Consider the following 25,057-nt stretch of genomic DNA (forward strand, 5'->3'; position numbering starts at 1 on the left):
TAAAACTTGCAGTTTGGGTAGCAATTTTCTAATAATTTTACAAAACACATAGATCTGGGTGACATTAACATTTAGACTCAGAGAAGACAAATTATTTTCCAGTGAAATATTAATTTTCAGGTAAACTTACCTTCAAGTTCCCTTGTTACATGAATTTACACCTTGTGTGTAAAGTAGCATGCGTCCTACACACTGACACCTGCAGTATTTCCCACTCACTCACATTGTTAGCCTAGTTTCTGAAGTAAAAAGCACCATCCAGCCATAGCTCCTTTAAGGAATTGGTAGAGAAAACACTGCTTTTTTGGTGATAAAGTTCCCATTTAACATTTCTACCTTGCTTAATTAGAGTATCTGAACACCTAAAACCCTAATTAAAAAAAGGAGGCAGTAAAATCAGGAGTTGTGACTGCATCCACACACACAACTTTACAAATTTAGAGTGTCTTAAAAGTATCATTATTATATTTCAAAGGTATAAAGTGGCATTTTCCCAATTTCAGCCTGGATTTCTTGTTTGCTATGTGTCTACGTGTACAATCACAGATAGAAAGTGCAGTGGATGAGGGTGATGCAGCGTATCTGAACACTGCTGTTTATACATGTAAGCACGTTAAGATTTCAATCTCCAATGAAGTAAAACCTTGAAAAGGTGTATTAAACTGCAATAATATCTAAAACAAACCTATTACCCTAGCAATGAGCAGCAGGCCTTTCAGTCTCCAAACAATTATCTGCTAAACAAACGGTAGTGACTATGGAGATTGTATCACATCACGCCTTGCTTGTAAAGGATAAGAAACCCTCTAAACCGAATCACGTTTGTTAAGAGTCTCCCCTCAGTGTTTCATTTTATCGTATGTTAGATAGACAAATAATTTCAGACCCCAAATTTCTGACTGTCACCGTTCAGACATTTGAAAATGAATTTAAAGTGACTTTACCGGCCTCGGTGTGAAAGGCTCCAAGCAATGTATTAAGATTTTTTCAGATACAGAACGCTAAAACAATAACCCAGCACCAAAATGAAATAGGTCTTTAATGCAGAAGAACGTATTTCACAGACTCAGCTTAGCTTTTTTTTTTTTTTTTTTCAAGACCAAGAACAGAAACCAAACCCTTGGAGAGCACACAAGATCACCAAGATGAGCTACAGCAGCCCCTCCAGAGCTGTACAGCGATGCCAGGATACTCGAGCACACCCATCCAGCCAAGCGTTAGATGTTTGTTGCTGTCAAGTGCTTTTGGAGCGAGGGAAGATAGAAATGAGCAGGCATCAAATGCTGAGAAGAAAGTGTCACGCAGACGAGCTGCACCGGGCAGACACTGGAGGACGGATTCGCTGTGAAGACCGATGTTATATTCCTGGTGTTCTTCCCCACCAACTGCTTGGCACTGCCATTTTAAGCAAACACCATTCAACCCCAGTCAATCTGGCTTTGCTCAAGCACAATTCCTTTTCCTCCTGTTTGTCTAAACCACGGCCCGTGCTTTGGCAACTGCAGGGAGCAGATCCCATTTCCCCACGTGCAGCTCGGCGCTCCTACGCTCACATCCCCCTCTGAGGAAGCAATTCGTCCTGCCTCTGATGGACGCGAGCAGCTCTGCCTCCAGGGGAGAACAAACCAAAACTGGGAGCAGGATTGATGCCTGATGTCTGACGTCCTGATGTCTTCAGTCCTTCTCTTTCCACCCGGAGATACCACTGCAGATCACATCGGTCCACACTGGAGTTTGCATACGCAGAAATAAATGTATAGGGAGAAAAATGTCATTATTAGGGTGCACGCACAGGTCCAGCAGTCATGCCCTCTTTGCAGAAAAGGTGCAGCCTGAATAAATTGGGGTCCTGGTGCAGAACTGTTGCTAACTGTCTGCTGGAGCAAGTTAACTGATTGACAGTAAATCATTTACCAGGGAGGATTGAGTTTCTTTGTCGCTAGCAGCAAACCACTGTGGTGCAAGGCAGGGTTTGCAGACCGAGTTCTCCTGAAGTATTTGGCTGGATTGTCATGCTCATAAAACTCAGGGAAAGAGCTTTATGGGGTTTTTGTAAAATATGTTTGGTTCAAGAGCTGTTATCCATACCAATTCAACCGGTGAGATTTACTGATTTTTCAGTGATTCGTTATCAGCGGCACTCAACGACGTATTGCAACACCCTGCAGGAAGACAGGTGGTCTTCTAAATTTCTATAAAAATCCTTTTAGATGCAAGACTCTTGCAGATTCCTTGATTCAAATGACGATGAAATACCCAGAACAGCCAAGAATTTAGCAAATGTGAAATATTTTTATTGAACTTACTGAAAATTTCTAGTCATATTGCCTCTTTTGTTATTTTCAAGTTTCTTATTCCCAGAACTCTCCCATCTGCTGAAAGAATAAAAGTTCAAGTCATAAATTCTTACATACAGTGGTGTTTTTTTTTTTTCACCTCTGTATTAGCAGATTCCCCCACTGCTGAATAATCTGACCTTCAGGAACTGTCCCCACATTTGGGGAGAGGAAAATGGCACAGCGCTGTTCCCCAGCGCTCCACACAAAGCATCTGTGCTGGCACAGCGTGGAGGCAGCTCAGACAGCTTCAGCTGAAATCCCTCCAGGACATGGAAGCTATGCAAGAGACATTTAAAGTCAGGTTGCTTCGCTCTTATCCTAAGCCCAAATTGAGAAGTAAGGGCAACGTCTTGCCAGTTGCGTTGATTTTAAATAGATGCCATCCGTTTGCAATAAATATCACCTTCTTAAAATTGGTAAGAATATTATGATGATATCCACACACATGTGGGCTGTATCTGTATCTCCTGAGCATTACTTCCACCCTCTATTTTTTCCTCCCAAAGCTACAGGAGCTAGAAACAGTTGAAAAGTGCATCACGCGTTTTCTGGCTTTGAAGATCTACAAGTTTTTGAATGCAAGAAGCAAAGCCATGCTGCAGCAACTGTGGTACTGCTATTAATGTGTATCCCACGATTTATACAGTTGCAGTGTTCTGAAATAGCAGTGCTCTTCAGGGCTGTACCTCTACAAGAGGTAGCACAGAGGCTGCGGTAAGCAGTAACTCCACAAAACGAGACTGCAGATGCATCTTGGTATCTCCTCTCTAACATCCTGAAAGATGATCCTGGAAAATCACCCTCCCCAAACACCAGGCAGTAAGTCCAGAGCATGCCAGTGGACGAAGCACTGGATTATTTCCCCTCTCTTCACTTAAGAACTTCGGAAAGACTACCTGCCTGTAAGCATTACTCTTTAAGATCCACACTTCATGTTTATTCACAGGGAGTGAGCAGCTATGCAAATGCTGTAAGCTGATGTAGTTTGCTTGCAGCATCTAGAGAGACATGCACAAGTTTTCTCTGCTTGTGGCCATAAAATGGGTGGTGAACACATTTAGCTTCTTCCAGTTCCCTAGAAATCTTTCAGGGACTTGGACAAAGAGGGAAGAAGGAAGGATGTGAATGAACACATCATTCCAGAAGAACAGGGATTGAGAAGAAACTTCTCTCCTTCAAGCACCTGTCCATGCAGAGGTTAATGCAGTGGCTATCTCCAAGCAGTACTCCCCAAAACTTCCTTTACCTTGAAGGGGACTTCCATGAATCCCTGAACAGCCCCCACAGGACTGCTCTCCTACCAGCAGCAGCGTGCCCAGCTGTGAAAGACAACACAGCTCCCCATGAACAGCTCCACAGAGAGCAGGAATGAAGGCACATCACTGTGAGGTCACCAGTGATGCTGTTCCAAGCTCTGAGCCATCACACACACATGATGGCAGGTTTAAATCTTCCCTCAGAGGGTGGTGAGGCCCTGGCACAGGCTGCCCAGAGAAGCTGTGGCTGCCCCATCCCTGGAGGTGCTCAAGGCCAGGCTGGATGGGGCTTTGGGCAACCTGGGCTGGTGGGAGGTGTCCCTGCCCATGGCAGGGGGGTGGGACGGGGTGGACTTTAAGGTCCCTTCCAACAGAACTGAACTTCCCAGGACAAAACTGACCAAGTTTGATACCAGAGTTCCTGTGACTGCAGGCAGCATCTTCAGGCTGTCAGTCATATGGTGTAAGAGGCTCCAGAAGCTTTGACCTTAGCCAGGAAAAGTGAGAAAGAACAAGAATGTTCCTGTAGCGCCTCACTGTTTGCAGATGGTTGGGCTGAAAAACAACTGGCAGGAACATATATGCACACTGAGAAGCACTACAGATTTCTTAGGAAGGAAAGCTATCCTTACTAGCACTTCTTATAAATTCAAAATGTCCGTGGAACCTCCTGGTCCTAAAAAATAGCTCTAAGGCTCTTTGAAACAGCTGTGTCCATTTTGAAAAGTATCGAGTTTTGGGTCTGCTAAATCACCAAGCTCTGTATACAGGAATCTCATAGAGTGAAATTCCCCTGCATAAGGTGAAAGAATATGATTTGCAACTCAAAGAGACTGTAAAATGTTTGTATTTTGTCATATTGTGACAAATCTCATTTTTTTTATGGCCTGTATCACATCATCAGCCTCTTCTGGAGGCTCCTCTGGTGAAGCCGAAGGCAAACGAGCATACTGGGACACAGCCATTCTCTTCAAGGACCGGTGAGAGATCTTTCAAAGGGAGAGGCGTCAGGCTGGGATCCCTGATGAAGGGAGTTCTCGTCACCAAGGAAACCAAGCAGGTCTTCTCCTTCCAAGTGGATGATTCTCAAGGGAGGGAACACACCACGGCAGCCTACAGATGTTTCCATACAAACAACAGGTTTGTGGACACGCCTGCCTGGCAAAATCACCAAATAGGAACAACAGGAACTGCACCACGAGTGCTCTTTCTTGCCCACCATGATGATTCGTGTACAGTCTTCGATGACAGGCACCCAAAATGTCTGTTTCCCTGGCAGGGGGAGGGCTAAGCATCCTGACCAGTAAGCATGCAAATCCTGCAGATCCCGGTACTTCTTGTTTACTTTCTTGGATGATGGCTACGGGATTCAAAAAATGCCCATCAGTGCAAGTAAGTTTCTAAAGCAACAGAAGAAGAACCCCTGTCATATGAAGAGCAACTCCCATTTGTTATATGGGAAAATTCTACAAAGGGCCTCACCTCTATTGAGAAGCTCCAAGGTCTGAAGTGAGAAATAACAATAAAATACTCGCCTTCAGGTAAAAAGCATCTTTATCAACTATTTATTCATGTCATGGAAAGGTCCAGGAACTCAGCCTCTAGTAGGAAGAAACTGAAGTTAAGACTGAAGGGCCAGGCCAGTGGTGGAGGTGGATCCAGCTTGCCTGGCCGTCCCTTTTAAATTGTCCCTGTTGTGACAGAACGAGCTGGGTTTTAGGTTTCACTTAAACATAATTCCTATTTTATTTTATTTTTCAAATTTGGGAGGAGCGCCTAACAGCACCTGACGCAGTCCGTTGTAAAGGAAATTCAGTGCCTACTGCTCCAACCTCAGGGTGGTAAAGGGATCATCTAAAAACCTTTACCTGTGGCTCTACCCACTGCCACAGCGCTCCTCAATACCTACAGGGATTTAAGAACGTGACAAAGGAAATAAAACAATCCAAAAGCCTTGAGATGACGACACAGGAACATGTTCTCCAGCCATTTGGTCAGCATATAAGGAGGCTCTCCAGGCAAATACAATAAGCAGTGATCTGCAGAAGGGAAGAAAAGTAGATCTACATCTTTCCTAGGAGCTCAAATAGGACTTTTCCTACAGTAACCAGGCCTTTATTAATAAACTCCGTACACATCTGGACGTGCTATCTCATCTAAAGGAGTCCCTCTGCAACATTTCTCTACTTAGCATCACGTACAAGGCTTTGCGTCTTAAGGACAGTTATTACAATGCTTCAAGATCAGACATCTTTTCCTGGGCCCTGCTTGCCTGGAGTGGCAAGTAAATATTCCAAAAATTCAGTCTGACCTCCCCACCCCACTTCTTTCCTGCAATAATCTCCTCTCCATCCAGACTGTGGCATAAACTACAACAAAGCTGTGCAACAAACATTTATAACCAATTACACGTTGCCCATCTGGGAAGTCAGTGTGGGTTTTCTGGTCCCCAAAACAACACCCAGATCTTAAGCTATAACCGTAACAACAGCAGCCATACACCCAAAACTTGACAGCTTCCTAGCAGAGATGATAAAGCATCCACCAGCACAGCACCACAGCAAAACTGTCTACTGCTAACAGCACTGTAAAGCTTTGAAAGCCATAAAAATGCTTAAAAAGGTCAATCTGATTGTCCTACAACTCAAGGGTATCAACACGAGAGCCTACATCCTTAAGGATGTACAGTCCAACAACAAACAATTTGGGACTGTGAAGGTGAAAGGCAGCTTTGGACCTCAGGAGAGCAGATATTTGTCTCTTTCAGAACCTGCTTGGAAGAATATTGTGGGATTAGGGCCCGAGAAAGCTGGTTAACATTCAAGGATCACCTCAAGGGTTGTCCATCCCAACAAAGAGGTTTGTAGGAATGAACGAAGAGCTCCCAGCAAAACTCAAATGCAAAAAGGGAGCATGCAGAGGGTGGAAGCAAGGATGGGAGGAATACAGAGACATTGCCCAAGCATCCAGGGATGGAGTTCGGAAAGCTGAAGCCCTAGTGGAACCGAATCTGGTCAGCAATGCCAAGGGCAACATGAAGGGCTTCTGTACGTGTATCCTTATCAAGAAAGAAGGAAAATGTGGGCCCACCACTGAATGAAACGTGAGAACAGGGAAAAGGCCAAGGTACTGAACATCATCTCTGCCTCTGTCTTCACTACCAAGAGTGGTCTTCAGGAAGCCCAGGTCCCAGAGACCAGGGGAAGGCTGGAGCAAAGATGACGTAGGAGGAACGTTGCCAGAGAGGCGATCTGTCCCCTCTGTCCAGCACTGGTGAGGCCACACCTGGAGTGCTGGGTCCAGTTCTGGGCTCCCCAGTGCAGGGGAGACCTGGACGTGATGGAGAGAGCCCTGCAAAGGGCCATGGAGATGAGGAAGGGACTGGAGCACAGGGAACTGGGGCTGCTCAGCCTGCTGAGGAAACAGCTCAGGGGGAATTTCATCAAGGTCTATAAATACCTGAATGAAAGGTACAAAGAGGATGGGGCCAGGCTCTTTTCAGTGATGCCCAGCTCCTAAATGATCTTACAGAAGGGAGATCAGGCTGGAGACAAGTACAGCATGCCAGAGAACAGGCTAAAGAAGAAAAAGGACACGGCCATGGCTCCCATAGTCCACCCCTCATTTAGAAAATAATTGCTTTGTCATGCATCAATCTTAACTGGCAATTAGGGCTCTCATGAGCTCATGTCTATGAGCTCAGAGACAGCTGAATTTGCCAAGAAAGTAAAAATAACCCAAACACCTTGTGAGGGACCTGGATGTTTATAGGATTCTAGTTAGCTGGCCTTAAAAGATGACAGCATCCTCGGTTTCTGCTGAGGTTAGGAGCATAACCCTTCAAACGAAGGGCAGCATGAAACCCAGTGACCCTACTGACTACACTTCCCAAAGCACACAAATGACCCAAGGTGAAGTTGAGTTTCCTCCTCACAGAAAGCCAAACGAACCAGAGAATCCCTAACAGCAGACTCACTGTCTTCATTCAGGCATGCAGCCTTAAACTGAGTCCTAACCCTTATTTCTCCCCCCTCCGTGTTTTAGATTGACACTAGCCAGCTATTTTTGCCAGTTAAGTCCAGGGTCCCTGTTGCTAACAGAGCACTTTTGGGGTGCTGCTGTAATGCTGACATTAAGCACTGAGCCTTCTAGCTCCGACTGGGCCATGACACGCTACCTTGAGCAGTTTAAATTCTGAAGACAGCCTCCAGAACCAAAACTGACATCGTTATCTCGTCTGTCTGGGAAGAAGGGGCTACTTTTTAAGCTCTTTGGACCATCACTGCACTAACAGCACGGCCAGAAATCAAACCCATCCTTTCCAAAACGTAGTAGCCCACTGCCACAACGCACTGAGCGTGCAGCAGGGCTGATATGGAACCGGAGGACACCTGACAGGGAGGAGTGTCATTTGACTGCCTCACCGTGCCAACCCAGGCCCGGGCCAAGCTTCTGCCAGACACTGCTATGTCAGAGATGGCTTCATTTGCTCAGTTCCTAAATGAGTAACAAGCGCTTGGAAAAAAATCTTGAAAAGGTAAAGATGCTTTCTGAGTGAGAGCTGCCATGTGGTATGGGAGCAGTGAACCTCACAGGAAGACACACAGTAATTGTTTAGTACTGATCAAAGCGGCGATTTATTTATTCCATCTTCCAAAACAGACATGTAAGCAGCTTCATCAGATCCAGGCATTTAATATTTATACACAAGTTGATTCAAAAGAAACTTGTTCTTATGTGGTCCTTCAGCTGCACGGATGAAGAAGATGCTCAATTTGCCTGTTTCCTTCAGAAGCCAGGTGCACGCTCAGCATCTGGAGCGCTGGGACTAAGAGAAGCTCCCTCTTTGTCTTGAAGAGGCACAGACGGATTGTTCAGGTCATGCCAACACAGACGTTACCCTCGTGCTGTGGTAGCGGTGTTCGTTGTACGGATGAAAACCGAAGCAAGCCAGGTGCCACCCACCAGCAATGTTCCCTTGCTGCAAATGAACAGCTCGAATGCACACTGAAGCTCTCTTATTAACACAACTTCTGGCGCACGCAGTGGAAGACACTGGGCACACAACTTCCCGTGTGGAAGGGCTCCGCAGCTGCTGGTCACTCTTGATTTACAGCCTGTCCTAAATCCAGTGCTTAGGCTTCTCTCAGCGTGTAACTGATCTGTGTAGGCACAGTTTTTAGTGAAAAGAAACCAGCAGCTCACTCACAGGTCTCATCGTCACTCACATATTACCGGTCCATCACAGATCCCATCCCCACAGAACAACCCACTGCCTTGCCTTCAGCACATCCCCTGGATTTCATTTCAGTAGCAAGTGCCTCATTTAATTTTTCACTTGCTCCCCGCCACTGCATGCAAAACCAGCTTTCTCCGCACCTTGGGCTCTATCAGGCCTAATGAAGCCACGTTAGGCTACGCAAGATTTCCAGGCATGTTCAGCTGGTTTCTTTGATTAGGAAAATAAGAAAGCATTAAAAAAAAATCTTTATATTATACATGATGCTCATGGAAGTATTTAAATAAGATATTTTCTCCAGTCATGTGGGTTCAATCACATTTCTTTAACTAATTCTTGTACTCTCAGGATGAATCTCCCAAGCATTTATTTTTGATATTCTAATGAGAGACAGAAGTGGTTCTGGGAGAACTCAAAAAAGCAACTCTCTTCTTAAAAACAAGCAGAAGGAGCCCAGAAAATACTAGCGAGAGATTCTGGGTAGCTCCTACACAATCAAGTGATAAGTAGGGACAAGATTTCTCAAAAAAAAAAAAAAAAAAGTCAGAGCTTCTATCTACAAGCTTCCATCTTCACCTTGCTTTTAGCAAGGCTTCTGGTTTCTCTTGGTTTGCAAATAATTTGGGTGGGTGTGTACTCTTAAGAAAGCCCCCGGTGATTCAACTGGCCAAATGGGAGATGCATCAGATGGAGACCCAAAGCAGCTTGGCCTGTAGCTGGAATATTCAAAGCACACGCTTCCATCGAGTCACTAAGGGGAATATTAGGAAAGATAGAGCATATAGAAAAAAAAATGAGGTTGCCCTGAAGCACACTGGGGAAGAGAACAGGAATTCAAGTCAAGAAACCATCTGGAAGAAGCAGATGCAATTCACACGACGAGAAGGAATCAGGTTTAAAACTTCTGCATTCACTCAACTATGCAAATAGAGCCCAAACCACTGCCCTTGTTTTGCAGCACTGTAGGAAGTGTCCGAAGGATGCACTGGATCACAGGCTGAGTTTGAGTCAACAACATGCCCAATATAAATAGGAATACTGCGTTAGGAACTGCCCTTCACCGTCCTCAGCGTCACGTGAGCCTCAGCTGAGGCCTGTTTTGGGCACTACACTTCCAGGGAGATCTCAGTTTGAACCTGATGAGCAGCAACAAGTCAGATCTAGGACACAAAACATCCCAGGAAAGAGTGAACAACTGAATTTGTCTCATCATGACAGAACTTCAGGGGACAGCGTCAGTCCTCAAATATACTGAAGGTACCCAAAGGTGAAGAAAGCTTCCTTCTTCTCTTTACACGTATAGTCCAAAAGTTGTTTAGCTTGTGGACACTTTGCCCAGCCTTTAAGGTGCCCTGAAAAGCTGTTGGAAATGTCTTATAAATGACAAGGGTGCAACAAGTCCTGTATTGAGACAGCACTGAACTGGATGACTTATTGCCACAACCTTCCCAGTTATATTAGAATTTACCCAATATAACCAAAGTCTGACCCTAAAATTAACTGCCTCTACAGTACAGCAGCAGTAACTTCCAGAAAGCAAAACATGCTAACTGTGGTGGTTTTACAGCGAGAGGAGGCAGCTAAACTACCACAACACTCTCTCACTCCCCCTCCTCAAAGGAACAGGGGGAGAAAATACGATGCAAAGGGCTCAAGGGTTGAGACAAGAACAGGGAGATCACTCACCAATTACTGTCATGGGCAGAAGAGACTCAATGTAGGGACATTAATAAAATGTATTGGCTATTACTAACAGACTACAACAGTGAGAAACTAAAAGCAAACTAAAAACACCTTCCCCCATCCACTCCTACCTCCAGTGGCACAAGGCAACAGGGAATGGGGGCTGTGGTCAGTCCCTGACGCTTCGTCTCCGCCGCTCCTTCACGTCCCTCCCTGCCCCTGCTCCCCACGGGGTCCCTCCCACGGGGTTCTGGCACCCCCAGCCCCCTGCTCCTGCGGGGGCTCCTCTCCATGGGGGGGCTGCAGCGTGGAGATCTGCTCCCTGTGGGACCCATGGGCTGCAGGGGGACAGCCTGCTCCACCAGGGGCCTCTCCACAGGCCGCAGGGGAACTGCTGCTGCCTGCCTGGAGCACCTCCTGCCCTCCTGCTGCACTGCCCTGGGGGCTGCAGGGCTGCTTCTCACTCCTCTCTCCCAGCTGCTGTTGCACATTAGGTTTTGTGTTTTGTTTTTTTCTTCCCCTTTCTTAAATCTGCTCTCCCAGAAGCACAATCAGCATCACTCCCTGGCTCAGCTGTGGCCAGCAGCAGGTCCCTTTGGAGCCAGCTGGAGCTGGCTCTGATCTGACACAGGGCAGCTGCTGGGCTCTGCTCACAGAGGCTACCCCTGCAGCCCCTCCACTACCAACACCTTAGCACATAAGCCCAATACAACAACTTCCACACCTCCTAAGTGCTAAGATTCTCCCCTTGCCCATTCATAGACCCCAAGCATTCAAACAGCTAACAGCTTCACAATAAGATGAGAACTGGTACAGAAACTGAATATGGTTTATTCCCAAGCCATACCCTGGAGTAAAGCGGTGCTCTTGTTTTGCTGTAGTGAGCCTAATGAGTGACAATAAAACTAACATTAGAAACCACAATTTGTAATCTACATATACACAAATTCTCTATTTAAGTTTGGGGCTAGACAACAAACCTTATGGCAAAATATCTAGCAAAGACACCAGAGCATTTTAAGCACAGAGAAGTACCAAAGCTGATAAAGAAAAGCAGACTCACCTTCCGCAACTCAATCGTAACTTCATTTCTGTGTCTTCTCATAGTCTGTAAATAAAAAAAAAAAAAATAAGAGAATTACATATCAAGAGTTTTGTTTTGGGATCAGCTGTTTCTAGGTCAAAAGTGCAGTAATTCACCAAAAGAGAAGCAAAACAGTGTGCATAATTCACAACCCCAGCTTTGCGAGCAAGATGCATGAGTTGTTTTAGGTTGTTGTTTTTTTTTTTTTTTTTTTAAAAAAAAAAAAAGATTCCATGCCTCACAGAAGGCTTTGTTACAAACCACAATCAGTATCCCAGAGGCAGAAAACATTTACTTCCCCCCGGTTTCACTGGGATGACTCTCCTGAGGTTTGTGTGCACACCAGAAGACGCGGTAAGTGCAGGTTTAGGCAGCCCCACATTCGCATATGCCCACACGCCCAGCCCAGACACAGAACCCACGCCAACTATCTGGCCACCATCAACCATGAGGAATGGCTGAGCTGACTGAGCTCAATCCCAACAAGACAGATTAGGCTCGTAGCAAAAGGAAACAAAGCAGTACAACAGCACAATGTCTCCTCTGAATCTATAGCTTGAACACTGTAAAGGAAAACCAACCCATAAATGTCTCAGCTCCTCAAAGATACTGGGCGCTCAGATGTACTTCCTTCAATAGTTATCACTCCTCTTAGCTAAAAGAGATCAGAAGATTCAGAAAGAACAATTTTTGCCTGCTGAAATTGATTCCCTAGCTCCATTTTCAGTGGACATAGCATCGGAACGCAATTCAGAAGAAAATCAGGACTGGATGGCTGCTGGCAGCCTAGGAAGATCACCCACACTAACTAAAATTAGCCTTTTAAAAGGCTTTCTATGTTCCGTCCTTGCTACTGACCTTCACTGCCACTATCGTGTGCTTCTGAGTTGGGGCAAATCACTTCCCTACGTCAACAGGTATCAGTGAAAAGCAGGAGCACACAGAGAAGCCACCAGGACTCCCCCATCAGCCAGCAACGAAAACACCAAACATCCTAAAGCTCCGAGATGGGTAAACGAAAGGGGCAGACTTCATTCACACCATCAATCTGTACGGGACGTGGATTCAGCGTGTAGGATATAAGCTTGGCTTCGCTGTTCTCAGCCAGTTTGCATAGCAGGACCCATTTAATCATTTAATTAGCCTCGTCTGACTTACCCAGCAGGCAGGCTTCTCTTCCCGTTCGGTGCTTGCTTAACCAACCCCCTCAGGTACACGCAGCCACTTTGCATTTTACATCCACAAAGAGCTGTGCGACTGCAAACAAGGCAGGTCCTTGTTGCAGGAACGGGACACCAGCACTGCAACACCTACCAGAAGCACACCTTCCCCCACGCTCATCGTTTTGCTAAATCTTTGGATCCTTGCGACCACGCGAGCTTGCTGCAGAAGCTCGCTACGACAGGACCAGGCTGCTGAGGAACGGGAAGGAACTGGGCAGGGAAGAAATGGACAGGAGGCGAAGAACCTGTAAAGTCACTGCAGGCAACTAGCTCGGCCAGTCATTCCAGTTTTAAGTCCTATTAGAATTTTATATTTGAATTATCTTAATAACTAAGGCAAATCTAAGGGTACTGAATAGCCTAAAACGATTTTCAATACTTCTTCCCCGTGATAACTCTGCACTTCAATGACAAACGCAGTTAGACAGGTTTGTCTCAGATTTCTGCTAGAAAAGCTCCTTTTCTGCATCCGTCTGAATGTGCTGGACACCAAAAATCTCCAGGAGACCTCCCGCTAGCAAGTCTTTTATTCCTACTTATCTTAAATTTTAAGGCATATCCCATCACAAGACAAATCCGTTAACCTCAGTGTCCTTTAGGATTCCCCCCCAGCCAGATCCAGTGCTCTCAGTGCCAGATTATGAAATCTCAAAGGTCTAACAGATGCAAAGCAAAACTTAGTTTCAAATTTGCTCTCTGCAGCTACCTGAAAGGAAGGGGTGGGGAGCTGGGGGTCGGCCTCTGCTCACGGGTAACCAGTGACAGGACCAGAGGGAATGGCCTCAAGTTGTGCCAGGGGAGGTTCAGGCTGGAAATGAGGAGACATTTCTGCTCAGAAAGAGCCGTCAGGCACTGGGACGGGTTGCCCAGGGAGGTGGGGGAGTCACCGTCCCTGGGGGTGTTCAGGGAAAGGCTGGACGTGGTGCTTGGGGACAAGGTGTAGTGGGTGACACTGGTGGTAGGGGGATGGTTGGACCAGGTGATCTTGGAGGGCTTTACCAACCCCAATGGTTCTGTGTTTCTGTGAATTCACTCCTCCATTAAATCTATGTGATAGCACTCCAGAGGATTTTCTGTTGAGGAGAGAAAAAAAAAACAGACCGAATTTCAAACTCTTTGGGGGACAACGACGACACTTGCCACCTACCATTCTAAAAGCAAGGGAAATGGAAGAAAACCTATGTGCTGCGTTCCACAGTTCAGCAGCTTAACATTTGCTTTAGAAAAGACAAACAGAGTGCAGTCCCAGGCAAGTATTACTATTCATTTCATCAATTTACTGTAAAACCTCCTCGAACAATACTTTGACTGAAGATGGTTACTCGGAGTCAACCCTCCACAAAAGCTCTACTGGGAATACTCTGAGCTTCTTTCTGAAGGCAAATAATTCACTCAGCTTTTCAGTCAGTGTTTTGCTTCATGCTCCCATTATTTCAGCCCCACTGATCCTATCCTATTACAATTCTGTCTCTATTTTTCTTTACCAGTTGTTTCTTTTATCCAACTGCTCTTCGAAACATTCGACTACTCCATTATGGTTTTACATTTGATGTGCAGGAAGCCTCCCATCTTCTCCTCGTTTAGAGCACCACCACTCTTTAGAAAGATGCTTCAAAGAGCCTCTCAGCTTTGGGGACTTTTTCTTAGTAGCCGCATACATTTTCTGAGCTTTCATGTGCGTCTTAAATCAATGCCTGCGCTACCTGAGTTTTATCCTTTTACCTGTTCTTTTGTATTTCCCTTTAAACTTCTTGTACGCAGTTTCTCTTTCAAAGCAGCTCTGCTACATTTTCTTTCTTTCTTTCCTTCCTTCCTCCTTTAAAAGGCACCGCTGGCTCCAGAGCTGCTTCTCCATTCGCAGAGCAGGTGGGCTGATAACCGGGGATATCGCCCAGCCTCAGCTTCATGCACGGGCTCCCACTCTTGGAGGTTCCTGTCGGCACTGCATCTTTAAAAATTCAGCATGTTGGGGCAAATTTTTGTTCTTATTTGGCATTTCTTAAGAAGCAGGTATTTGAAGCTTGTGCTTCAGATGAATCGTTTTAGAAATACAGCAGGTTATCAGCATCTTCCTACAGCCCCAGAAGTAAACACAGCATAACCCACCAGCACAAAAAGGCTGTCCTGGGGACTGGTGCGAGCCCTCCTTTAAGGAAGCACCAGCACCACGAGCAGAATGTCATGGTTTCGTAGCACCTGCAAGGCCCAGCACGTATGGAGGTCATATGTGTTATCTGAAAGAGATTTATACCATAACACACAGCTTAAATGTTTTCCCCAGCTAAAACAGTGAGTAGAGACAATTATCCTGCATCCCAGCCCCGTGGATTCATTACCAGCTTTCAGGCTGGGAGGACAGCCATCTGCTAACATCTCTCTAGGCACTATTAGCTGAAGCCTAGCGAGATGTTGGATGTAATACTGTGTTCAACATCTCCAATATCCAGCAAGTCGTTTCTGAGCTCAACGTGCTCGAACATGTAACTTCACGTCACGCTGAAGCAGCGTATCCCAAAACTACCCCAAGACAAACCCGAACTGTCTCACCGATTGAAAAGCCAGGCTCCGAATCTCAAAAAGGGAAAACTCTCCATAAGCACAACCCTACAAAACACAAGCTGATTCCTACAGAATCTGAACTAACCCTACCCAGCTCCTAAGCACAAGGGTATTAATGCACCATTCTCAAGGTACAAAAGGGTTAAAAAAAAAAAAAAATCAAGTCAAACACAGATGTTTAGCTGTATTTTTAACGTCAAATTCCTTGATATTTTATCTTATAAAATTATCCAAAAAAAAAAAAAAAAAAGGTCTACTAGATGTTGTTAGGTAAGTTACTGTTCTCGCTTCCACCCTGCACTTCTGAATGCTCCTCCAAAGGCAGATGCAAAGTGTGCCATGCCAACAGTCTCCCCCTGACATCTCCCACTTCGAAGAGAAATAACCTCCAGACCCAAAGGAGCAAAACCAAAATTGACTTCAGATGGGAGCAAACAAAGTCACTGTGCACATCAGGGCTGCTGCATTAAGGACTGCCACTGCACCGCCCCCTAAGAGAATTTAAATGATTCCATAGCTGCTTTTTAGGCTCTCCCATCCTTGTGATAATGGCCAGAAAGAGCTGAGAAGTCAAACCTAACGAACTGAGGAACCTTGTTTCAGGCTGATACAGAACACAACAATGCTAAGCTGACAGAAGATCAAAATTTGTTAAGAGATCACGCCTTGAAAATGAAGCAGTTTACACAAATCAGTGCCCAAAAATGTGGCTTCAGAGAATGTCACCGTTCCTGAAAATGTCTTTGATACACTTAATGGGCAGAAGCTACAGAAAACACACCGGTTCTCATTAAATCAGTGTTTCAAAGTTGGTTTCTCTCCTCCAACAAGATGTCAAGCAACCGCAAAGCTTGATATCAGAGACACCTATGGAAAAGGAAAATTTCTCCCAATTTTTCAGCTGATCGATAGCCCATGATGACAAACCAAACGTGGAACTTTTGATACCAGGATGCAATGCCTGAAGATAATCCTACAAATTCCTGAGTTATCATCGTAATAGAAACCCTTGCCAACAACACATTTAAGGAAGCATTTTTAAGTGACTGAACGCTTGGGACCCTCTGGCTCAACCACGTGTACTTCACTAGCTCTGTTTGTGAAACCCTGTACAAAGGTGCACAGGATGCTCGCTACAGGTTAAAAAGCAAGCAGCACTGCTGCAACACCACCTCTGGATGCCTTTATGATGGCCCATCCACACTCACGTGGCAAAGAAACAAAAAAAGTATTTTGAAGTTTTGGATAGCATTTAGATTAAGCTTTTAAGGGAAATTAAGTCTGTTAAGCAAGCTTCTTTGGCCTCTTAACTTCTGCCGAGTTAAAGCAAAGGCTCAACTGCACAATAAATTAAACTACTTGAACAGGCAAGGAAAAAATCAAGAAATCCAGCAACTAATCAGTTTAGTCTAATGTATATCAAAAATCAATACATTTTCCAAATTCCCTCTAGCAAATTTGTAACGTGGTGTGTTTCTCCTGAAAATAATACACAAATGTGACACTCCTACCAAAGCTTACAAGCAGAAAATTCAGGCTCATTCAAAAGGACAAAACCATCTGAGACATGGCAGTCGTGGCTATTCTGGAGAGCAGTAATGGTCTTAAAATTTTGGGACTGTTTTATTCAAGTTAGATTTTAACACACAACGAAATACTGGAAATAGTCTTAGGGTTTCCGTTAATCTCAAGTTCCTAGTTTGTACCTAAAAATCGATCTTAATTGATTATAAGCACTTTAAAATCCTTAAAACATATCAGTCTCAAATAGAAGAAGTTCTGGATACTTGGTAAGATTACCTCATCTCCAGTTAAGGTACAGATTACAAAACCAAAGCAATTTAAATGTGTGAATGACACAACTAGCGAGGAGATGAGTTCACCACTTTCCCCTTGCTATTCAAGTATAAAGATTTTTTAATGCAAATTAGAAATGAAGTTTCAAGAACAAAGTGTTTAACAACATACATCCTCTTTACATTAAAAAAAAATCGAAATGCCATGGTAAACGGTCTAAGTTTTAAACTTTTTAACCATTTTTAGCTATAACTATCATGTCAGAGGGGAGATTAAAGCGCAGCCAGCATTTAGTGACTCAAAATCTCCCTGCCACTGTAACCACCAGATCTGGAGCTGTGTGGTGCTCCCCCAGACCAGCCACCTTGTTAAGTGGGATACCTGAGGAGTGACAGCTTTTAATCAGCGCATTTACACACCACATCCATTGCTTGCAACAGGAGCAAGGGCAGAAAAACTCAGAGATGGAGAGTGGGACGCAGATGTTTTTAGGCAAGCCAGAGCAGCAACACTGCCAGCTGCCCCACAAGCAGCCAGCTGCCTGCTCCTGTGCTCCTGCACGCTTCAGCATCCCTGCAAGTCCTGGAACAGGGCAGCCAGCTTCATCTGGACAAGACAAACACCACTCACCAATATCAATTTTGGCAATTCTGCGGACACAAAACATATTTTCAGGAACTCTGATAAGACGCGCATTTAGTTGCTTTTGAACTTTCAGCTATTAAGTGGAGACGAGGGAAGAAATTCATTGATGCTAATTTCTCTGGGTCTACAAACTTCATTAAAAGATAACTGTTCATTTAAATTCTTCCCTTCTGCTCTTGCCTCTCGCCGTGAAAGGAGCCAGCCTCGGAAAACCAGAATATAAACGCTGACGGGCAAGAGCTCCCCTGAATGCGTAGCTGGGAGAGTAAGGTAGCTTGATTAAGCATACAGGGCAGCAGAAAAGCTGAGCATTTGCAAGTCAATTCCAATCTGCTTCCACCTGCCTAACTGAAGAAAAACTGGCCCAGCTCCAACAGCTGGACTGTATTTAACTAATACCTCCCCCCTTGCATAGGAGCAGACCCTAGAGCAGAGTTTTAAATAGTTTACAAGGTAGCTGTGGGTGCAACACAGTGAGAAAAGGTGTTTGCACTGATGAAGTTAAACGCTGTGCTTCCCCAGAATTTTTGCTAGCCTTTTTTCCCCCCCTTAATCCTCCTCGGACGGCTTTTAGCAAGCATGAATACTGCGATGCAGATGAAAATGCACAAGCCCCACGGGCTGGGCTGGTTCTGGTCAGAAGACAAAAAAAATTCAAATATTTGTTTGTATACAGCCTTTGAGATGACTAAGGTTGGCAGCTGCCTATCTTTGGTTAACATTAGAAGTTAAATGTTCTGTATTTGCATAGGAATATCGTTAGTTGGTGCGTTCAAAGTTGAGGCTTCGCCTGATGATGCTGTTTTTACTCATTCTGGCAGAGCAGGCTTCAGCCAAACCAAGTGTCAGGCAGAGAGACGCTGATGGAAGGTGATGCTGCTGTTCTCCTTGTTCACATTTTAAAGGACACAGAGCCTACTCCAAGAGCTGCAAGCAAAATTAATACCCTAAATCGAAGTTTGGGGGATTATTAAGGCAAAATTTTTGGATAGCATCACAGTGGTGTGAACACAAGTAGTTCAAAGTGGAAAAACTGAAACCAGCGATGATGTGGACGCTGATCCCCCGTATTTCTTTCAGACACGCAAACAGATTGGCTATCGATGCCAAACTAAACCAAATGTTTGGTCAGAATTGAGCCCTCCTGCTAGTTTTATTCCTTTAGGTAGGAGTAGCGTGGATAATTGGCTAACCTCACGCTCCCACACCCAGTGCATAATGAAAGCAGACTTCTTCCTCACACCCAATCTGGAGATTTAACTAATTACCGAGTACTCCTATAAATCTCCAAATTATTCTTTGAAGAAAAAGTGATTTTTTTTTTTTCCCCAGTCATATAGACTGCAACATCAGCACATCACCACCTCTGGCTTTATCACAGCTCCTATTAAATTAAGGCCACCCAGCTGGTTAGAAATGCAGGCAGGGTGCACGGATTCCATAATACAAGCACCAGCTCCACCAAAGCAACCAAATAAGACAACGGACCCGCACACTGACCTGAGACTTCAGGGGTTTTAGTTCATTTGATGACTGTTGTGCCCTAAAGGTATTTGTTCCTCTTTTAAGAAAAAGATTGTATTACTTTGCAGAAAGTGTTAGAACTTGGTTCGGATTCTCTGTGCACTGCAGAATCTTACAAGAATGAAGTCTCCTTTTGGCTCGGAGCCTTTCACGCAGCACTAGGGACATCAGGAGCAGAGTGCAGTGTTCGTGCCACTCTATTTGATGCCACAGCCCGTTTTGTTTGGGACTCACAAAGGCCACTGAAGAAAAATCGCTTCTTTTTCAGTTGGAGCTACCACGCTGTTTTATTTTATACTTTTACTCCCCAGTTTGGGGCCTCTAAAATGAATACCAGCTGCTTTTTGTTAGCCAGTCTGGGGCAAGATAATCCACGGAGCTGAACCTGGACAGTCTCAGCGAACTGGATGCATCAGATACCCACTGACTCTTTCACTTACCGATGGGCAATGACTCACTGAAGTCAGACACACGCATGCCAATATGAAAAGCCACAAGCCTCCAATTATTGTTGCTCACGGTGTTGAGTCACCTGAAAGCCCTACGGAAGCAGACAAAGCTGCCCATCCATGTTATCTCCTTCTACTGCTCCAAGTGATCTTGGCAGAAAAGCGGTTGCCAGGTTTATTTGTTAACCGCCTGTGTTGTGAGGAAACTCTTCAAGGTCCTGATATCCCCTCTCTGCGTTTAAGCTAGGTACTGAGCTCCGACCAAAGCAGTGAGTTGTGAGCACTCCTGTTTTCATTTCCATACACCAATTACCTGGTTTCCAAGTACAGATGTATCAGCGTTCTCAGGAGACCGGACCCAAAGCAATTTAGCTGGCTGCACGCAGCACAAATTGCACTGATATTGAAGGACACGAAGCGGCCCGGAATACAATCAACGTTATCTGGTGTTTTAATACAGCATCAAAGAAGAGCTGGAATTCTCCATTCAACATCACCACGCACCTATAGATTTCCAGGCTCTGCTGCGGGGTGAATCAGGCTCGTTATGCCCAGTAAAAAAAGTTTCGCAGCATTTCTATTCAGATGGAAATCGTAAGGCCGCTAATCACACCTCTTCTGACATCAGAGGAAGATTGAATGCAGCCACACGGGCTCCACCTAAGTCCACCTGAGGTTTCCAGGTAACCCCAAGCTAACTCATCGCTGCACAATGCCTGTTTGCTCAGGCCAACGGGATCACCAGCTAATTCACAGCACTAGTTCTGTCCTGTGGTCCTACCAGCAAAAGCAATCTGCCCACGCAGCGCTCCAACGGACTGGGGCAACGTCTCGCTGCGACGAGTCTGATTTCGTGAAGGGCCAGCCTTGAAGAACGTAACTGGAGTTTCGTCAGCCCAAAAGAAGCTGCTGATCTGCAGGATATCTGTAGCAAGCGTTTTGCCTTTTCCTGTATTTTTTGGAAACAGAAGGGCATGCTGAATGAAGTTTAACTCCGATGAGTTGTCCTTTCTCTTCTTGATTTTTACAGTGGTGCCAGGTCTGCCTTATCCGGACACCAAATAGACACCCAGAACACTGGGTGATCAAGATAGGCTAATTACAAGTGATTCCTATTCAAATTTTTTAAAAATTTGGAAGATCAAGGCTTCTGGACACACTAAATACATCCAAGGACTCAAAACATCAGTACAGGTTTAGGTTACGGGAATCTGCTCTTGCCAGCATACAAATTCCCGTGCAGTTGTGCAAACACCAAGAAGATATTTATGATTTCCCTGTGTTGCAAGAACCGTGTATCAGATGCTTTAGGGCCTCCTGGAACCAGAAGCACACCCTCTCCTTGAAGTGAAGCATCCCTGCTGCCCCGGTCTCTCTCCACATATAACCCCAGCTCTGCCCTCCCCTGGAATTTCTAAGAAGTCATCATTGTAGATGACTACGTTCAATAACCAGTGACAAAATGAAGTGTTTGGTCAGAAAGGCCTCACAGACTTCTGTGAGGACTGTCCTAGAAGATAAGACATCCTTAAGCTTGTCCAGTATTTATACTAGTTTCCCCTTTCCCCTCCTTTAAATGAAAAAAACCCAAGCACACAGAACAACTCTCCCCAGCTGCCTTCCCCTTTAAGCCAGAAAGTGGCAGACACCTTTCTGGGGCTGCTCTGTAACCTGGACACTGAATTTACAATTTATTTTCTTACATCCCCTCCAGAAGCAGCAAGTCAGGCTAAAGACAACAACCTAGCTGTCTTGTAACAGAAAGAACAGCTACCAGGCCAAATACCAGCCAGGTACCTTCTTGTACAACCCGTGTTTGAACAGTGACACTCCCTCTCCAGACACCAGAACAGCCTTCAGCTGTAATCTCAAAGTACCTCACGCGATACATTTATAAACATCCTCCCTGTGAAATGAGGGAAAAAAGCCCAATTATTCCCATCTATAAAATGGGAAACAATAATTGCAATTTGCATACATTTACAAGGTGCAACAACAAAAAAAATCAGGTCCCTGGAGAGCTAGACTGTATTCAACCACACTAAGTTTTTTTGGTCTGTTACACGACTCAAATGAAATGTTTGGTTTTTTTCCCCCCCTATTTTTGAAAGGCATAATCAAAAGGCACAAAAAAAATTAAATGTGCAAGCTGCCTAATTAAATGTACAAAGAGATCATTCTGCTCAAGATGCAAGAGAAAACAGCCCCAGCTGACAAGCCTGGAAGAAAATGGAGCACTGGGAGCTGGAAACCACACTCCAGCAACATCCCACGATCCTTTAGGAACCCTATCAGCAGCCCCTCCGAATGTTGTCATTGCAGGGTCACAAACTCTAGGTGCTTCTACCTCACTTTTTCCATGTGACATGAATCCTGAATTCGTGTTTCTACTGCCTGAAGTCTACCTTTTCATAAAAAGCTAGCCCTAAAAAGTTGCTCAGACCAGCAGAAGTGGCCTGGTTCTGAGGGACTTGTGTCAGAGCCCCTTAAACACCTCTGCTTGCCTGGAAGGTTGTTCTCAACAGCTGCTCGTTCCATGTTATGGCAGTCTGTGTCCTCCTTGCACATCTGAAGAACGGTGGTCATCAGGATCCTGCTGATTCCTGGCTGGGATCTCCTTTCAGGGTCTGCTCTTGGTGTGGAAAGCAGTCTTTACCTGGCCACTAGTCAGGTTTTCGGTGCAGAGATGTCACCACCTCTGCCTTCGCATCCATTTGGTTGTGAACATGCGAAGAAGCAAGAGACCCTGCTGCCAAAAACCCGCACACAACGATGGTGTTTGCTGGTTGAGGTGTCCTAACACCTTGTCTGACCACCTTATCCTCATGCAAACGAGCTCTGACTGGGTTCTGCACCAGCAAGTTTGCAGCGGGGCTTGATCGCTCATTAAAATACACCTCCATCAAGGCTAACAAGTCCAGCGATGAGGAAGCCACTTCTCCGAGCTGATTTTGCAAATCACCTCTTCCATCACTGCCTCCAAAGTCCATTTGTTACTGAACTTGACAATGACCAAGGTTAAAAACGTGGAGGAGACCCTGAGCCGATCACAGGCGTTACAGAATGTGAGGGAAATGAGTAATGTGGCAGGAGGTGGCTGAGTGGGGAAGGATACTCATTTTGCCTCTGGTTCTGCAACCATCCATGCAGCACGCAGTCCTATTTTGTGCTTGCTCTACTTTATTAGACACACACACCCCAAATCAAGCTCAAAACCGACAGTAACATTTGCTTAACCTGAGCGAGGAGCTGAGAGCCAGCTGACCCAGGAGAAAGGGCACAGAATTTCCTCAGCAGATTCAACGGCACCAGCCTGCCTGCAAAGGGATAAGCACCCCACATCAAGCACCACCCCAAACACGCTTTCTCCCTCCACGCCAACAACACCTTAAGCCACCGCTTGTCTTCTCCTGGACGTAAGAGGCCAGCAGAGGAAGCTAAAGGAATAAATCAAAAGAAACATGAAGAGCTTTGCACCTAGCCCACCCCACCGTACCACCAGTTCTGGGGCAGGAGCAGCTTTTTGGAAGAAACCAGCTCTGCCTACCAACAGAAACAGACTGCAAGGCCCACAGCTCCTGCTCTTACAGAAGTACCTAGGAATAAATACCAACTCAGCATCAGTATTTCATATTGCTAGGTATTTTAGAAACAATTAACAGCCTGTATTCTTGGAAAATATATAGGGCTTACGGTTCTTTTGAATCTCAAGTCAGTTTACTTGGCAATTTCTTCACACGTCCCATCAGCTTCAGCCACCCTGTTGCCTCTTCAGGCCGTAATCTTGTACACTAGGTGCCTAATTCCACTTCCAACCCCACAATAAATACAAATCTGATCACTCGGTTGTAGCTGGCACATCCTCCTAAGCGCTGCCTCTTCAAATAGCGCAGTTTTAGATGAAAAAAGTCAAGCCTGGATTTGTGCTAGAACTGAACGTTATGAAAATCTCAAACAACTTATGTAAGAATAGTTAGAGAGCTCTCAGAACTAGTATGGCAGTTGTATTGCTCCTGACACTTTACAAGTTAAAAACCTACTCTTTAATAGAAGAGCTTTTAGGGATACCAGAGCAACAGCTATAGTTGCTGGACATACTAAAGAATGAAAAAAAAAAAAAAAAACCACCCCACCACACCTAAATCTTGGTATATCTCTACAACCACTAACTGCAATGTCACAGAACCACAGCACATCCCAGGTTGGGATTACCCACAAGGATCATCAAGTCCAACTCCCGGGTCCCCACAGGACCACCCCAAAATCAGGCAATCCAGCAAGCACAGATCCCAATCAGCTTCCAGAGATGACGTTCATCATGAGCTGCCATCTCCAAACTGCTTTCTCCACAGGTATTTCTGAAACCAACAACGTCCTCCCAAGGTATCTGTGTCTTTAAACATTTCTAGGCAATGCATAAAGTAGATTTGGAGTTTCACAAGGAAAATATAAGACAATATATCTAAGTGAGCTTGTTAAGTGTTTGTTTTCTGCCTCAAGTGACAAACTTTTGACAGCACTGTACTTTTTACTTGCAGACTAACTACAGTTTACAAAATTCCGCAGCAACAGCAGGCAAGGAGGCTTCCCACACATACCTTGTATTTCCTTCCTACCCAAGTAATTCTTTCCAAGGTGCAGACACGTACACCTGCATTCTCCCAAGGGCACGCTGGCCTGAAAGGTTAATAAAGAAGCTGCAGGACAGCTCAGAAGCTCTGCACGGGAGTATTAGATCTTACCTTAAATGCGGTGCCCAGCAGGAAGCTACCTGATTCCTGTGTTTTCACTGTGACTGCTGAGCTTCCCCGAGCCAGCGAGGCTATTAAGACAGCAGGCCCACGGTCACCTAAACCAACCTAAATCAGCTGGTCCAGCCCTATTCCCTCCCATCCCTTCTTTTGCCAGCATTAGATCCTGTGCCAGCAGAGAGAGAAGCAGAAAGCTGACCAACCTGTGAAAGCGAGCTCTGGAAAGAACCTGGGTTGTTGCAAAATAGCTGGGAGTAAATATACCAAAGATGCCCGAGCTGATGATGAAGATCCAGGCTAAGCCCAGTATCCTCCTCTGCCTCATACAGGATCAGGAGGCTGAAGGTAAAGAGTAAGAACGGATCCTGCAAAGTCCCCGGGCCAAGGGTGATACAGACCAAAAGGTGATAGAGCTGGCCCCAAAGCACTGTAACTGGGGAGAAGACATCAGTGGCCATGACCTCTGTAGTTTCAAATCAAATACAACACCGGGAGGTGGAAGATGACA

General features: G+C 45.3%; 1 protein-coding gene across 1 annotated transcript in view; it reads right to left on the reverse strand.

Moving 5' to 3' along the window:
* KPNA3 (karyopherin subunit alpha 3) overlaps positions 1–25,057 on the reverse strand; it is a 50,423-nt gene that overhangs the window by 21,436 nt on the left and 3,930 nt on the right. Inside the window, exon 2 of the mRNA XM_032193238.1 lies at positions 11,581–11,625. Within this exon, the coding sequence (XP_032049129.1) occupies positions 11,581–11,625 (45 nt within the window). The remainder of the gene's footprint in view (positions 1–11,580; positions 11,626–25,057) is intronic.

This window comes from Aythya fuligula, chromosome 1 (assembly GCF_009819795.1).
Source record: "Aythya fuligula isolate bAytFul2 chromosome 1, bAytFul2.pri, whole genome shotgun sequence".
NCBI classification, from domain to species: Eukaryota; Metazoa; Chordata; class Aves; order Anseriformes; family Anatidae; genus Aythya; species Aythya fuligula.